This window comes from Rhipicephalus microplus, chromosome X, assembly GCF_043290135.1.
Source record: "Rhipicephalus microplus isolate Deutch F79 chromosome X, USDA_Rmic, whole genome shotgun sequence".
NCBI lineage: Eukaryota > Metazoa > Arthropoda > Arachnida > Ixodida > Ixodidae > Rhipicephalus > Rhipicephalus microplus.
Window position 1 is genome coordinate 52,593,207 of NC_134710.1, and position 17,559 is coordinate 52,610,765.

Sequence of the window (17,559 nt, forward strand, 5' to 3'; positions counted from 1 at the left end):
CGGCGACCTCCTGGTTCAACTTCGGGCTGTCCAGAGGGCCTGCGAGAGGGCGGAGGGCCACAGTCTTCCGGTCCCTACGTGGGAGCGGCCCGCGACTGCTACGGATTCCCCCTAAACGGGGCCGTTACTACGCAGTTCCTCAGGACCTGAATAAAGTTCTTTGTCTGTCTGTGAGCTATGCAGTTACCTTGGCTGTTGTGGGATGCTGCCACATGCCCATACGTGCTTGCTATCACCCTGCAAGTAAGCTGTGTGTTCGAAGAAAAACCAGAAAGGGCTCAAGATCATTACGTGCACTGACGGAGGAATACATCTTGCCCCCTTGTCATTTCCTTCCCTGCACAGGTTTCAGCATGCTCGTTGGCACGAAGGGAGATGGCAAGCTCTTAAAGCGTGTGACAAATGCTTGCAACTCCGCATGTACTTGATGGATTCTAAAAATTTTCGCACCATGCGATTCGTAAATTGCCATGTGTTAATAATAGTGAGAATATTCCATTATGATTCAGTAAAGTGCTGCAGGTTTTTTTTTTAGGTACGCTGTTGCTGTGGCAGCTATTTTAAAACAAAGCAGTTGCCTTCTTTGCCTTGAGCACAAGGGCACTGGTGACGAATAAGTGCTACACGCATCTTTTTCCATTTATATGACCACTTGACGTACACTCCATATCCACAGACCACCCCACATGTCATTGTGCAACCTTTAATCTATTATGTACTATACTGAGGTTAATTCAAACTCTGATGGTTAACTTTTTTGTTGCTTCAAACAAGTTTAAAATTTCTGTTTCACCTATGTTTAGTTCTCTGATGAATTTTGATTCCACTTATTTCAAACCACTTCATTGCATACCTTTTCGTAGTTTGTGTCTGTGCTGGAAAATGTTTTTGTCAATGCTATCTGAACAATTGCTTTATGTTGCCAACATTTGCTAATAAAGCTGATTGCCTCTCTGCAATGTGGCCAAACTAGCCAAACCACACACATTTGCATGTTCATTGAGGAAGAAAGGTGGAAAAATAAAATTGAGATGGTTTGGCCTTGGTCTATCACATGCAGGATGTACGCTGAATCAAGTCACGGTCTATTGTGTGCAGGAACCTAATCAACTAATTGAAGTTTTCCATATTTGCAAACAAGATATTAACAGATAATTTTTGGTCGATTTCTGTAGTGCTTCCACCACCGGGCCAGGCACCTACTGTGATGCCTACACAGAATCAGCCACCTCCTGTTATGGCAGCACCTTCCCCGCTTTCCAGTTCATACTTACCGCCACCAACGGGCATTGTCAGCTTTCCTGCCCAGTATCCTCCACCTTACTCCTTTCCAGCACAGTACGCTGCACCTGCCTCCACTGGTGCAGCAGCCCCAACGGTGAGTTGCAATTTCTTCTGTCATAAGATTCTTTTAGCCTGGGGGCGGGAATGATGAGTCCCTTAGCCACCATTAGGATTAGCATAAACATTGGTTTTCTGTCATCATATGTGTTGTGACCATAAAAAACAGATCAATTGCACTGAATTATGTCATTTTACAATCAAATCTCACTGGCAGAGATAGGGTGGTGGGGGTTCCTCACAGACCTATTTTTTCATTTTTTCTGTAGACACTAGCATCGACGCACTGAGCAACTGCAACTACGGGCTAGTGCGGAACGTATTCCTACATTATAATGCCGCCTTTCCTTCCAGTGCATGCATTGAGAGTGTTCTGTGTTTCAACTGATGTTTTTTAATGAGGAAAACTGGAAAAATTAGTGATGATAACTTTGAAAAACAACTGCTGTTGAAAGTTGAAAGTAAACAATGTGTAACACTATATCACGGAAGCTATAGTTAGCCCCCCAGCCTCTCATTCAAGAGACAGTAGTTCATTGCAGTGATAGAAGTGCTGTTCCAATTGCTCCAAACCGCTCCAATAGAGAAGTTCTGCTCCATGCTGCTCCGAAGTGTAAAATTTGTAACTGTTTCGAACCTGCTCTGGAATGGCACTTGGAAACTAAAAACAGTGAACTTCAACAGTGTGACCATGCAGCAGTACTAAACAAAATAAAACCAAGCTGTGCACTATCATCTTGTCTGCAGCTGCTGTACTAGCATATTGACAATGCTACATGTCTGAATGTCTGTCATGAGTCATTTCGGTGATGTCCCCTTAGCACACGCTGCAAGTTTTCAGAAGTATGCTTGCGTGCGTGTGCTTCAGCATGGTGGCAGTCTTTCTCGCCCATGCGGTTGGTCAATAGTTGACCATGGTTTAGCTGTCGTTCTGCTGGTCATGATTTAGCTGAAGTATGGATGTAGAGGCTTTTTGGTGCATGGCCATGCCACCGAACATGGCCATGACACCAAAGTGGGCTTGTACATAGCTGTACAAATGTTGGCCGCTGCGTGGATGTTGACGCGGGGTGAAGTTGTCAAGAACTGTTCCGCTCACTTGGAGTTTCAACCCGAAAAGATGTGCGGTACAAGTGACTATGCACAAGCTGCCGAGGACGTTGGACCGGGGCAAGATGCGACTATGGCTGCAGCATGGGCAGCTCTCGAGGAAGCCGGTATTGTTTCTGAAAACGTGGCATTGAGCGACTATGTAAATGCAGATGCGGATGTGATCGTCTACGAGGAGCTCAGTGATGTTGAGATTTTCAAAAGTGCTCGCTCCGCTGCCACCGATTCATCTGGCAACTTAGTCAGGCATGTTGTTCCGACGGTCCCGACACCAGTGACCGCCTCGCAGGTCATGGACTCCTTGGACGTTATAGGCGATTTTTTGGCACCTGTGACGACGATGTTGCCATGCAGCTCCTTGCAGACTGTGAGCAACACATTCTCCTGTTGCTCGTGCGAAAGTGCCAACAGTACAAAATAAGCGATTTTTTTCAAATTTTGCCAAAAAATGCTCTTAGAGTGTCATGCATATCCTGTTTTTTTTATTTACTGCTTTTTCCACCACAACGAAGTTCTCGCTACAACGAAATTTTTTGCGATTCTCGTGAATTTAGTTGTAGTGGAATTTGACTGTGTTAGTAAAGTGTTGCTGATAATCTAACACTGTCTGTTTTGCCGCGCCGTGCTGAACGCCTTGTTAGTTGAGCTCGCGTGGAGCGTTGCGCTACACGTGAGTAGGTGACAAAGACAGCCCTGTGACTCGCTAAGCCTGAACCCGCGGTGATTTTCCGTTACGGTGAGTAGCGAGGCCACCACGATGCGCATCGTGAGCGGATATTAGGTGATGGTCACCATCTCGTACACTTGCGTTGCTGCAGAAGCACTGAATAGGCCTATTAAATATTGTGACATCCACGCTATAGCGGTGGTGCCTTTTTTGGTAACTATGGGCAAAGAACGAAGATGATGTGGCAACTATCGAAAAGAACGCTAGAATGACTTATCAGCCACCAAAAGCGTACGTGTGAGGCGTAGCTTCGTTTTAAACACTGAAGTCAAATAACAGTTTGCGTCAGAATCAATGATCAATATATGACATCTAAAACGACAATATTATCAACAACAGTGCCCTACTTACTGAAAAATTGAGGTAAATGCACAAGAACACATGCGCTGCTGTAGGACTTTGTCAAAAGGATCTCGGTGACATCAGATGAACGGCCTACAATTAATCACTAGTACCTTATTTACTCTCAAAATCAGCGCACTCGCATAATTGGCGCACCCCTAGTTTGGTTGCGGAAAATTCAATTTTTTTAATTCCGCACATAATAGGCGCACCCCGAAATTGGCAGTGATGTGCAAAGATTCTACCCCTCAGTGGTATATTTGGAACGCATTTCCTGTACCCTGAAGAAAAAAAGAAGGCAAATCAACGTGAAATAAAAAAAAATTTGAAGTGCAGCGACCTAAGCAACCTGTTTTTCGAAATAAAACTTAAAAAAAAAAAAAAGGGTCCCTGAGTGGAAAAAAAAAGGCTGTTCCATCAATTACTGACGCCTTCCAAATTGCCTTCGAGGTCACGTGTACAATGCCGAGGGCTCGATCGCCATCACCACCATCAGAGAAAAAGAAAAAAAAGGCCATTTTGCAAACTGTGTGCGTCTGTTGTGGTCGTGTATTCAACTTTGGTTCCATCATGAGGAAGTATGCAAGCTACACGGCTGGATTTAAACTGAAGGTAGTGCAGTATAGGCTGGAACACGGCAACCGGGCTGCAAGCAGGCATAGAGAAACCAGTATACGGTACTGGAGGGATCAAGAAGAAAAACTTGAGGTGACAAAGAAGACGCAACGGGCTTTCCGCGATCCCAAGACCAGCTGGTAACCGGAACGTCGAAGAGAAACTGGTCCGTCATATACGGGAGCTACGACAAGACGGCTGTGCTGTGTCATTGGATATTGTGCAGACTGAGGCACGCAGAATAGCCCGAGCGCAGCACATCGAAGCAAAATAGTTGAAGCCAGCTCCGGATGGACAACTCTTTTCATGCGGCGCCATGGCCTTGCACTGCAAAGGCAGACCACCTTGTGCCAGCGCTTGCCCGCAGCATATGAGGACAAAGTGGTGGACTTCCACCGTTTCGTTATAAAGTTCCGACAATTTCGTTATAAAGTTCCGACAGTAGAAAGACTTCATTTTGTCCCATATCTGTAACACTTATCTGACCCCTCTTTGCTTTGATATGCCGCGAAACACGACAGTGGAGAAGAAAGGTGCACGGAGCGTCATCTTCAGAGCGTCGCACTGATAAACAACGATGCACCGTAATGCTGACGGTGACAGCGGATGGGCGCAAGCTACCGCCTTACGTTGTTTTTAAATGTAAGACGCTCCCGAAGGCAAATTTCCCTCAAGGCATCTACGTCAGAGTCCAGCAAAAAGGCTGGATGAGTGTGGAACTCGTAGTGGAGCGAGTGAAAACAGTCGGGAGTCGGTGGCCGGGTGGTCTGTTGTTCCCGCTCATGCTTGTCTTGGACAGTTTTCGTGGGCACCTAGTAGACCGCGTACGAGATGCGCTAAAGGAGCTGCGCACAGATCTGGCAGTGATTCCGGGCGGCCTCGCATCAATACTGCACCCTTTCGACGTGTCCTTGAATAAGCCTTTCAAGGGCTCTATGTTTGAAGGCTGTACACCACCTGGATGGCTGGAGGACAACACCAGCTGACTCCAGGTGGGGTAAGATGAAGAGGCCGCCATTGGAAATGCTGTGCGCTTGGATCCTGGAAGCGTAGCAGGCGATCTCTGATGACGTTGTCAGGAAAAGCTTCAAGAATACGGGTACCTCGAACTCACTGGATGTGAGTGAGGATGACATGATGGGTACGAATGATTTGGACACCGAAAACAAATTGCCCCTCCACAAGGATGAATGTGTGCTCTCCGACTTGGACTCCGAATAGGGAAAAGGAGGAACACCTACGACTTTTGTGTAAATAAATGTTACGTGTGTGTGTGTGTGTGTGTGTGTGTGTGTGTGTGTGTGTGTGTGTGTGTGTGTGTGTGTGTGTGTGTGTGTGTGTGTGTGTGTGTGTGTGTGTGTGTGTGTGTGTGTGTGTGTGTGTGTGTACGCACTTGACGACTCTCGCTTGTTCATTAAAACGTACGTAGGTATGTTTGTTTTATGCTAAATTAATTGGTAAACGATAATGTTTCCTTTTACTTGACAAATGTGCTGATTTAAAGTGCGGGGACAGATTCGGAAAATTTTTCGAAAATTTTACCCCCACATAATTGGCACACCCCTAACTTCAAGCCGGATTTTCTGGGGGAAAAAAAGGCTGCCTATTATGCGAGTAAATAAGGTAATCGATAATAAGGTGATCGTAAATAAGATAACTGCACTAAATAAAGAACCTTATGTACATCAAGAGACTCAATAAAATGCTGCTTTTTCGTTTGTTTGATTCATGGAAAGAACCGCCAAATGTTACTATGGGGAATGGAGCGAGTGATTCAAAAATTGAATTTTCACGCAGTTGCCCTGGACAGGTGGTACTATCTAGCGGGGTGCAGTTGAACCAAAAAGCGTCTGAAATCTCTGATCCAATGGCTGGAAATTGATCAATGGCCGTTGTTTTTGCTGTGGCTCCCGCTGCTTTTGGTCTGCTGCTACTAGCAGTGACGAGAGTCGGTCCGGTCGGTCCGCTTCTTGACGCGGGTAATTTAAAGTGCGCTAACCCTATGCGAACCACTAAAATATTTTATTTCAAAATAGGCTTTTCCTTGGCTCAAAAGTAACACAACGAGGTTTCTGGACCGCTATTTCAACAAGCAACATCGACTTAATAGTTGCTTTTAGTGTTCCTTTACGCCTACTGCACGGTTTCCATAGCCGGCAACTACAGTGGACGCCCAATAAACTAAACTCGCTTAAACGAAAATGCCTCATTAACGAAGCTAAATGGGCTCATATGGCTGCATTTTTATGTGTTGCACATTGAAATTTATCAGTTAATGGAAACAGTGTCTGTTGTCACCTACGGTCAAACGGCACAAACTCTTAAACACAGCATAGACTCGTTCAGGCCAAAGGTAGTCGCACAACCATGGCAACACCTCGAAGCAAGCCAATCCAGTAGCCATTTTCACTTCTGGCTGTGGGAGCCGGGTCGGCGAGTCAGTTGTGTGTTGGGCCTATTTGTGCGGCTAAGTGTGGTGAATCACAGTGTTATTTCAGCCAGGTGGAAAGGAAGCCGCTGCACCATGCACTCTCGCTTGAAAAAAAGCTGTGTATTCTTCAGGAGCTCAATCGATGTGGCCTGCCCAAGACGGAGGTGGCGAAAGAATGCGACATCTTTAAATCGATGCTGTTGCGGATCTGCAAAGACAGAGAAAAGATCGAAGGCGCTGTAAATAACGGGACCTTTACATCATAACGGATACGGATGCGGATGGCGCCTTATGAACAACTAGAAAAAGTTGTTTTTCTCTTATTCAAGCGCGTAGCATTCCAATTTGCCCATAAGCGGACCAATTCTCGAGGAAAAAGCTCAAGAGATCGTCATGCAAATGGGTGTTGAGTACTTCGTCCTAAGCGATGGATGGCTCAGCCACTTCAAAACACGCCATGGCCTAGTCTTCAAAGCAATCTCAGGTGAGAGTGCTGTAGTCAACAGGGACATTTGCATCGACTGGCAAAAGGGGCTGCTTGAGGGAATTTTGATGAGCTTTGAGCCACGAGAAGTCTTCAACGTCGACGAGATGGGTCTCTTTTTATTAGGCGCTTAGACTTTTACCTTCAAAGGTGAGGCTTGTAGTGAAGGAAAACGTAGCAGTAAAGATAGCATCACTGTGCTGGTGAGTGCAAACATGGCAGGAGTGGCAGTAGATGAGAAATTGAAGCTGTTGGTAATAGGAAAATCAAGGCAACCACGTTGTTTCAAAGGCGTTTGACACTTCCCGTTGCGTACTATGCGAACGGAAGAGGGTGGAGGACTATCGCCATTTTCGAAAACTGGCTATAAGAGGAAGGCGCAAGATTTAGGAGGCAAGGCAGGCAAGTTGTCTTCATCGTGGATAATTGCCCAGCCCACGGTCAGGTTGAAAGACTCCAAGCCACTCTGGAGTTCTTGCCAGCCAATGCAATGGCAGTGATCCAGCCGATGGATTAAGGAGTTATTCAGAACATCAAAGTTCATTACCACAGCAATTGCTCCATCGATTGCTGCTTTGTGCAGACAGCGGGAAATGTTACAGCATAGATTTATTGGCATTTTGGCCCGTGCCTGGGAGCAAGTGAAAGCAACAACAACACATAGATGCTTTCATCATGCTGGCTTTCAAGTGCAAGAAGCAGTACCGAATGAAGAAGAAAGCCCTGCTGATGCTGACAATGAAGCAGTATTTACTGAGGTCGTGCCCGCTGCCCCTTTCACGCTACAGGACTGAAAATGGCATTTTGGCCCGTGCCTGGGAGCAAGTGAAAGCAACAACAACACATAGATGCTTTCATCATGCTGGCTTTCAAGTGCAAGAAGCAGTACCGAATGAAGAAGAAAGCCCTGCTGATGCTGACAATGAAGCAGTATTTACTGAGGTCGTGCCCGCTGCCCCTTTCACGCTACAGGACTGCAAATCAATTGATGAAAATGCTTGTACATGTCGTGAGGAGACTGTCAAGAGAATGATTGCCGAAGTGCAAGATGAGGGTCAACCTTCCAGCGATGAATGTGATAACAATATTGCCAGTGCAGTGCTACCACCAGACTGATCAACTAATTAAAGAGGCTGTTGAACTTCGGCAGCGCTATTTTGAGCATGAGTCTTGTTTAGAATTTCTGGCTAGTTTGTCAGGCATGGGTGCGTATTTTGTGAAAAAACAACTCAAGCTTGCCAAATAAACCAACCTTCACTCCTTTTTTCTCCTACTCATCCTCATGAGTAAGGCGACGTTTGTGCAATTTGAATAAAGGTTTTGATTCACCAAATAAGTGTACTTTGCTTAAATGAAACTTCTGAGAAATGGAGCAGTTTTATGGATCACCTTCGAGTTCCGTTTAAGAGGAGTTGACTGTATCTGAGTGCAGGGGCGCCGATCGCTGCCACCTCAATCGTTGTGCGGGACCATGTTCAGCGTGTGCTGTTTTGCAGAAACGAAAGCAGCTCACTGTTGCAAAGTTCGGTGTTGTTGGGCTGTCCCCTCATGAAGTGTACACGCTTTCATGAGGTGACAGCCCAGACGCCTCTGTCCTCTGCCTGGGCCGCTAGAGCACCGCTTGCAGCAAGCTTGCATCGTCGCATTAACGCAGCAAGAGTCTTGCCGCATCTGTGCACAGTCTGAAGTGAAGTGAGCGCAAGCGGCTGAGCGCAGTGTGTACGCCAGGTTGGCGAAGCGCTGCACGCAACTACCCAGTAGAAGATCGGCTTCCTGCGACTGTACTGCGTCTCAAGAAAAGCTGTGCCAGTTTTCCCTGAGTACCAGCAGAGTCCTTTAATACCGTTCTGGTCATGATACTTCTCTGTCACTCTATGGGAGAGCTTAATATGCTGCCAAGAGCGGCCGCGATGCGGTGCAAACTGGGATAGGGGGGCCATCGCTCCCTTGCGCCCGGCCATTTCTCTGCGGAACGCATTGCCAGCGGTGGCAGCTCAAAGGCGTTGTGTAGAGGCAGCTCGCAGTATTCATTCGAACAAAGTTTCTGCATCAGTGTCACGAGAACTTGAAGGGCCAGTGCTCTGCGTTCAAGGTCGACTGCATGAAGAAAATTCGTAGGAGCAATGCCTAAGACGTGCTGTGTGATGGGCTGTAGCTCTAAATACAGGAGCAACGAGGAAGAAGCATTGCTTTTCTGTTTCCCCAGTAGTGCCGAACTTCGGGAAAAATTGCTCCTCATTGAAAACTTGCTCCTCATTAAATCACCTGATGGGAAGCTTCCATTCATAGGTACACACCTAAGTACTAAGCGGCGTATCAGTAGTACGAAATTTCAGGTTCATTGCATACTTCAAATTGTAACCCCCTCCCCCAAGCATAAAAAAAAGCTGTGTGTGGTACCTAGGTAGTGTGGCAAAGGTCGCTGAGCAGCTAGCACTGGCATCGAAAGAAACTTCCAGATTAGGCTGCTCTACTTCCCTTCCCGAAGAAATCGTGGGTTGTCGACCAGTAATTAATGCTGCTCTAAGCAGTAAACATAAGGAAACGTCGAGAGACGGGTGTCTCGACTAAATTGCGTGTAAAAAAGGGATCAATCAGATGTTAGGCAAGTTAAACTCGTGCCTATTCAAGAAGCACCCTTAATACCAAAGCGAGCGGTCGCAAAAGCGCTGAGCTGCTATAACCGCGACATCGAAAGTACCCGCGTCAAGAAAGCGATCGGCGCTCACAAACGTGTGTCCAGAACAACTGCGCATTTGGGTGGAGATTCAATTGAGAAGTCTAGAATAAAACATCTAGCTCGACCATTCCCTTCATTCGATTCCTTGGATAGCAGCGCGCGAGAGATGAGCAGGATATTGCGATACCCTCAGTCTTACCTAGTACTGTTTCATTCCGTTGACCTTCCTCCTCGTATTTGCGGCACTGCCAGAATAGGAAGCTTTACTTCCGCATAAACAGTCGCCCTTTGGCCAGGCGCGAACACGTTGTCGAGCAGATTCAGCAGTAGCTGCTCGCACCGGGAGCACGGAGCATGAGCATCGACTGTTGAGCAACGACGTACTGCTTTGAGGCATCGTAAGTATGCATATAATTGGGCTATGAGGTAATTCCTAACACAATGCATTATCGCACTGTGTTAAAACACTTTAAACGCGCTGCTATTTATAAGGTTGGTGCGCACTCCCAAGCAAACTGCACGTGCGTTCTTAAGTAAACAGCTCTCATTCGTCCTCGACACTGGATCAAGTTTATACTGATCTAATGGCATTCCTGCATTCAGTGACGTGTAATAAAAGGGAACAGGAAGAACAGCACGCACATAATCGCGTCGAAACGTCTGCAATAGTGCGCATATAATACCAGCACTGGCGGCGGCTTGCGGCCCCTTTACGACTGGTGGCGCCGCTAGCCAGAGATTTTGTCCCTATATCAACATTTGGGCGGAGTTTCGTGACCAGAAAGCATTGAAGGACTCTGGTAGCAGATAGCGGTACATATATCACGCGGACAACCGATTATGTTAGTTTCGTCGCTAGGTCACTTGCTGCATTTACTGTGTATTCCGGACTCCGTAGTATTTTCGAAAGGCTCTTTGGTGTGCCACCGCGTGCCATCGGACAGTCGCACAAAAATGCCAATAGTTTCTGAACATTGGCGAAAAGAAAGAAATGGATTCATGTTGAGCACTTTAGGCAATAGTTTCTGTGGCACTGTACTCATTCCTTCTTTAGCGGTCATGTACACGTAAAGAAATGCAAACTTGTACATGGTCATATGCGTGCGTGCAGGGGGGTTGAACCTTCGCATTCTTACTGTGTGGGTATCCTGCGCATGCTTATGTACTTGGTGGTTAATGCATACTGCGTATAGTGTGCAGTTAGCCACGTTCCCGGCAGGTTTTCGACATATACGTACATATGTACGAGGTTTTACTGTAACAAGCTTTAAATGTGTCTGTGTTCATGTGTGTGTGTAATAAGCTCTAAATGTGTCTGTGTGTTCATGTGTGTATGTATTCGTGTGTGCATGCATGCATGCGTGCGTGCGCGCGAGCGCAGGCACGCATACTATGAACTTCATGCTGCAGCTAGCTTGTTGGTGCAATATCCTCCACTGCCTTATGTCACAAACACTAATTTGGTTTTCAAGTGTCCCTGTCACGTTTTATTGTGTATTCTTTTCTCCGACGTGTTCATCTTCACAAAAATTCTGCTCATTGCGGTTTGTCCATTTCCAGTGCTTTGCATTGCATGCTCCGCGAGAATATTTATGACAAAGGGTCTGAGCTTTGCTGTGCCGCTCACCCGCGGGGAGCTTCATCCCTCCGCACAATCGCCGCAGATTGCACACTCAACAACAAACTTCACAGCAAAGCCAAAGTCCCATTTACCTTTTTGCAATGTGACGTTACCACCAGAAATGGCACACTTGCAATTGATAGATGCTAGCATCGCAATCATCAAGTCGTAACTAGCAATGAAAAAACTTGTAGTGAGCTCGTTGTTAGCTTGTGCAGCAGCATCATCAACACGGTCTAAAAGGTATGATTTTCAGCCAGTAGCAGGACTTGAAGCAAGTACTTGAAGTTTTCCCTGAGCTTCACTGTCTGTACACTATACGCTGCAAATCTTGTGACTGCAGCATGGCAGTGTCATGCTGTAACAATGACGACGCGCCGCGGCCGTCATCAAGAGTGCTTTGGGAGACTAGGCCTGGCGTGCCTTTGGCGGCGTCGCTCGACTCTGGTAGCGCGTTATTCTCAACATGATCAGAAACTGGTTGCGGCATAGTTGCGCATTTCAGGAGGTTGTACGGAGTCTTCCTCTTCCTTTATGTTCCAAGTTTGTAGTGAATTGCGGCGACAGCGTTCACATCGTTGCTCGTGTGGGAAAACACATTTGCGTGTACGGTGTGTGTGCAGGTGTCATCCGGTGATGCAAATGACATGCCAGTCAAGGCAGTGGTGGCTGCGGGTCACGTGCCGTGGCTGGCCAATTACTGCAAGCGTTTGGACTTTCTTTTGAAGCAGAATATCTTCACAGCGAATGTGCACACGGAGCCGAAAATACCCCAAAATGAAGACTGAGGCTGCTCTTTCATACGATACATGATCCGCTCTGGTCGGACAAGTATGGCAGCCGTCACATGTCAGAGACAACGCGCTTTATTTACTGAATCCTCAGCTCGCATTTAGCTGGCACTGGTGCTGAAATCAATATTGCTACGTGCCAGTGCATGGAGACCAAGAAAAAGACAGGCGCGAGCTAATCTCTGTGGCTGGCGCTGCTCGCTTAACCGGCTGTAAATACATCTCTGACTACCCCTCCGAGTCAGTCTCCTTCTCGTAACATATTTGGTGGAGTTGTGCAATCCCCATCCTCGCCACGGAACTCCGAAGCGGACGCTCCCTCGCGGCTTTCAACATGACCACTCAAGACTCGGCTACATTCTCCCCGGTCACCCGCCCTTCTGCCCGGCCTGTGAACCCAGCTCCCACAACAACTTTCGTGACGCTTCTCGCCCTCAAAGACCCTGGCGTGTTCTCGGGCTGCGACGGTTCCGACGTCGACAAGTGGCTACGCCTCTACGAATGTGGCAGCGCCACTTACAGGTGGGATCCCACACTTATGCTCGCGAACGTCGTCTTTTATCTCGACAGAACCCCTCGTGTTTGGTTTGACAACCACGAGCATGACATTACGAGATAGGACAGATTCAAGGAAAAGATCCGTGAGCTTTTTGGCAACCCCTTTGATCGTCGTGAAGCTGCGAAGAATGAGTTGTCGACTCGCGTACAATCTACGACGGAGTCCTACATCAGTTACATTCAGGCTATCCTCTCACTATGCCGCCAAGCTGACAAAAACATGTCGAAGCCTGACAAAGTTGTGCATATTCTAAAGGGTATCGCCGACGATGTGTTCAACCTGTTGGTATTCAACAATGTGTCATCTGTTGATGCGATTATTCAAGAAGGCCGCTGGTTCCAACAAGCTAAAAGCAGGCGCATCTCCCATCAGTTCCAGCGCCTTCCGAACACCGCTGCGACGTCCTCGTGTCTGGACACACATCATCCACCAGACACTTGTGACAACTTGACGCGACTCGTAAGGCGAGTACTTGAAGCGGCTGCTCCAGCTAATGTGGGACCAACGTCCCCTGATCCCTCTCCTCCAATTACGTTGCCCCTCATTTAAGCAGTCGTCCGGCAGGAAATCGCCAGCTCGGAAATTCACTCTATTTCACCCCCTCCCCGCACAGACTTCCAGCCCCAATACACAACTGCACATCCCTTCTTGACCGGCTCTCGCTCAACGTTCCATAATCCATCCATATGGACGACTTCCAGCCCCAATACACAACTGCACGTCCCTTCCCGACCGGCTCTCCCTCAACGTTCCGTAATCCGTCCATATGGCGAACACATCATGACAAGCCGATTTGCTTCTTGTGTCACCGAATCGGTCACATTTCTCGCCATTGCAGAAGTCGCTGGGGTCCTCCTGCACAAGCCTCCTCTCGTCACTTCCATACACATCCTGCCTATCGCCATGAGACCAGCCGCGACCATTTTGCCCAAGAACATGCTACTGAGCACCGCTACTCCTGCTCTACATCCCCCCAACGTCGCCAGTCTCGTTCTCCACATCCCCACCGGCCATCTTCCCCCGCCTTCCCACGAGGTTCTTCGACGAAAAACTAAGTGTTGGAGCCCCCGGAGGTGGCGCTGCATCGCTCAGACTGACAGAAAATCCTCTCCTGACGTTACAGACAAAACAAAACATTATAGACGTACAAGTAGACAGCGTACCTGTCACTGCTCTTGTCGATACTGGCGCACAACTTTCCGTGATGAAGAGCGATTTTCGCCGCAAAAGCTCAAGAAGGTTCTCACATCTGCAACCACTCAATTCGTCCGTGTTGCGGATGGTGGAATAGCATCTATCGTTGGAATGTGCTCCGCTCGTGTAAGCATTGTGGATCAACACACAGTTCTTTTCACCGTCCTTGATAAATGGCCCCACGACGTAATCTCAGGCCTCGACTTCCTGTCCGCGCATTCTGCCCTCATAGACTACTCGACCAGTACCCTCTGTCTACACTTGCTCGCAACAGAACCTCTTGCACAACGGCCGAGTCGCCTGTGCACAACGGGACATGCGCACCTCCCTCCACAGACACTGACCTACGTAGAGCTCGTCTCAATACCACCAGTTACTGACAGTGACTATGTTCTGACCTCTATCGCCGATGTCCTCGTAAACCGTGGCATTACATTACCGCACTCCTTTCTGTCTGTCGCGGGAAATTTCACGTGTCTCCCAGTTGTCAGCTTTAGCTTTACACCTCAAGTGCTGCCACAAGGGATCTCTTTGGCGTTGCTCTGTATCTTAGAAAATAATGTGGTAGAGGTTTTCACGATGGCCGCTCCTTCTGACCCCCACACTCAACATCAATCTGGCACTTGCTCCGACAGAACTATTACGTCGATGATTGCTTCCAACTTAACGCCGCAGCAGACTGGCGAGCTCCACCGGGTTCTGCTGTGTTACATCGACGTTTTTGACCTCAGTGGCCGTCCGTTGGAAAAATACTGGTATGACTCGCTGCATAAACACTGGTAATGAGCATTCTATTCATAGGCGTCCATATCGGGTGTCGGCGGCCGAGCGTCACATTATCAAAAGTGAGGTCGACAAAATGCTCGTTGTGGTGTACACGTATCCCGAAGGAGTACGGCCACCAGCGTGGGTTCGGTCTTAGCGAGCCGCAGGGCACGCGTTAACCGTCGCCGTGGCGGGAAACACGATACTGCTCAAGTCGCAACACTTTATTGTGGCAACACCAAACGCAGTACAGCCCGTTGCAAATAGGCGCGGCGGGAAAGCAAGTAGGCTTATCCACGCCACGGGCACAAAGTACTACACAGGGGTGCCACGAGCACGGCTACGCGGTAAAGCTGATCCACGGAGACACCGGAGCAAAGGCCCGGTTGCTCGAGCGAGGGCAAAGGCGCTCGCGTTGGCTTCGAAGGGAGACGGGTCGGCGTAGCTAGGCCACGCACTAGGACACCGTACTGCCCTTCGGCCGTGAGTACGCAGCGGGGCAACAAAAGGTGAGCGTTCGCATCGGGCGCGAGGCGCCGTCAGCGAAGTCTGACGAGCCCCGAGCGACGGGACTCGACGGACGGAAAAGAATGCGTGGCTCACCGTTTGAAGTCCCGGACTGTACTCACCGCTCCCGACGAAGCGCGCGAAAACCTCTCGGGAGGCTCCCCGCGCGCGGCGCCACAGTCAACATCCGCTACCGGGTGAGGGAGTTAAACGTCACTCCGCCCTTCCCAGCGCGGCTGACGGCAAAGGAGGGCAGACATGTCGGGACATGAGAATGACAGAAAAGGCGGGAAAGCCCGCGCAAAGGCAGCGGGCCAGCCTCAATTCCCACATCGTTAAGGACGTCATTGAGCCATCCTGCAGTCCTTGGGCTTCTCCTGTAGTGCTAGTCCGCAAGAAAGACGGTGCATGGCGTTTCTGCATTGATCATCGACACCTCAACAAAATTACAAAAAAAGACGTGTACCCTCTGCCACGAATAGATGATGCGCTTGATTGCCTCTATGGGTCCCACTATTTTTCTTCCATAGATCTTCGTTCCGGCTACTGGCTAATAGAGCTAGATAAAATGGACCGTGAAAAGACTGCATTCATCACCCCTGATGGCTTATATCAATTCAAGGTCATGCCCTTCGGCCTTTGTAACGCTCCAGCCCCCTTCGAACGAATGATGGACTCCCTGCTCAGAGGATTCAAATGGTCCACCTGTTTGTGCTACTTGGACGACGTCAACGTCTTTTCACCATCATTTGAAACTTGTATAGAGTGCCTATCTGCCGTCTTAGGCATCTTCCGTCGCGCTGGCGTGCAGCTCAACTTGTCGAAATGTTACTTTGGACGCCATCAAATCGCAGTACTTGGCCATTTAGTAGACGCCAACGGTGTACAACCAGACCCTGCAAAAATCAGCGTCGTCAAAAACTTTCCTGTACCATGATCTGCGAAGGATGTACGCAGCTTTATAGGACTATGTTCCTACTTCCGACGCTTCGTGAAAAATTTGCGCACATAGTGAGGCCGCTTGCGCAACTCAAGAAAGACGTCTCGTTTTTATGGGGCTCCGAAAAGGCTTCTGCGTTCTCGACCCTCATCGCTCTTCTCACTACTCCTCGGATTCTGGCACACTTCAACCCTGCTGCCCCTACGGAAATCTGTTCAGATGCAAGTGGACATGGCATTGGTGCAGTGCTGACTCAGACACAACATGGCCATGATTGCGTTATTGCATATATATGCCAGCCGCCTCCTATCTGCACCTGAACGTAACTGTTCGATCACAGAGCGTGAGTGCTTGGCTCTTGTATGGGTGGTGGCGAAATTCGGACCTTATCTAGTTGGTCGCTGGACTTTGCGCCTGCAAGAGTTTTCCTATTCGGTGGTCTACAAATCTAGCCGTATACACCATGATCGGCCTCTCCCGGTACCCTGTCGACGATCCTGAGGACACTGACGAGCCCACAGAGAACTCTACCTTGTCAGTGTCTGACTTTCTTAACATTGGGGAAGAACAGGAGCGCGATCCAGTGCTGCTTGACATCATCAGCCGCACCCAATCCTCGCCAAATGATGCTTCCGTCCGCTACTTTGTCATTCAAAAAGGTGTGCTATACCGCCGCGATTTCCGACCAGATGGACCTGACCTTCTCATTGTTGTGCCTAAGCATTTGCACCGCTGTGTTCTCACCGAACTTCACGACGCTCCCACGGCAGGGCACCTTGGCGTATCCTGCATGTACGAGCACGTCCGGCGCTGTTTCTTCTGGCCAGGCCTTGCTCGCTCGGTACGCCGATACGTCGCCACGTGCGACCTATGCCAACGTCGTACAAACACCGTCGCTGCTACCCGCTGGCCATCTTCAACCAATCGGCATACCCGCGGAACCATTTTACCGTGTTGGATTAGACCTGCTTGGTCACTTTCCCACATCAACATTGGGAAACAAATGGATAGCCGTGATTACAGATTACGCTACACGCTACGCTATTACGCGAGCTCTACCGACCAGCTGTGCAACCGACGTCGCTGACTTCTTGTTACGGGACGTTATATTGATTCACGGTGCTCCAAGACAGCTTCTCACAGACCGTGGCCGTACATTTCTACCCCAAGTCATCGCTGACATTTTGCGTTCTTGTTCCACGTAACAAACACTGACAACCGTTTACCACCCTCAAACAAACGGCGGCCTCACAGAACTATTTAACCACGCTCTAACAAATATGCTCGCTATGTACGTGTCGCCCGACCACCGAGACTGCGACCTTGCCTTAACCTACGCAACTTTTGCGTACAATTCATCCCGTCACGACACAGCGAGCTTTTTACCGTTCTACTTATTGTACGGAAGAGAGCCGACTTTACCACTGGACAGAGTCATCTCGGCTCACACCT

At 48.7% G+C, this 17,559-nt stretch overlaps 1 protein-coding gene across 5 annotated transcripts in view; it reads left to right on the top strand.

Annotated features, from left to right (window-relative positions):
• The window catches only part of LOC119176041 (uncharacterized), a 170,643-nt gene that overhangs the window by 131,542 nt on the left and 21,542 nt on the right, over positions 1-17,559 (top strand). For all 5 annotated transcript variants that reach the window (XM_075881086.1, XM_075881088.1, XM_037427153.2 and 2 more), the window contains one exon: positions 1,176-1,378. In XM_075881086.1, the coding sequence (XP_075737201.1) occupies positions 1,176-1,378 (203 nt within the window). The remainder of the gene's footprint in view (positions 1-1,175; positions 1,379-17,559) is intronic.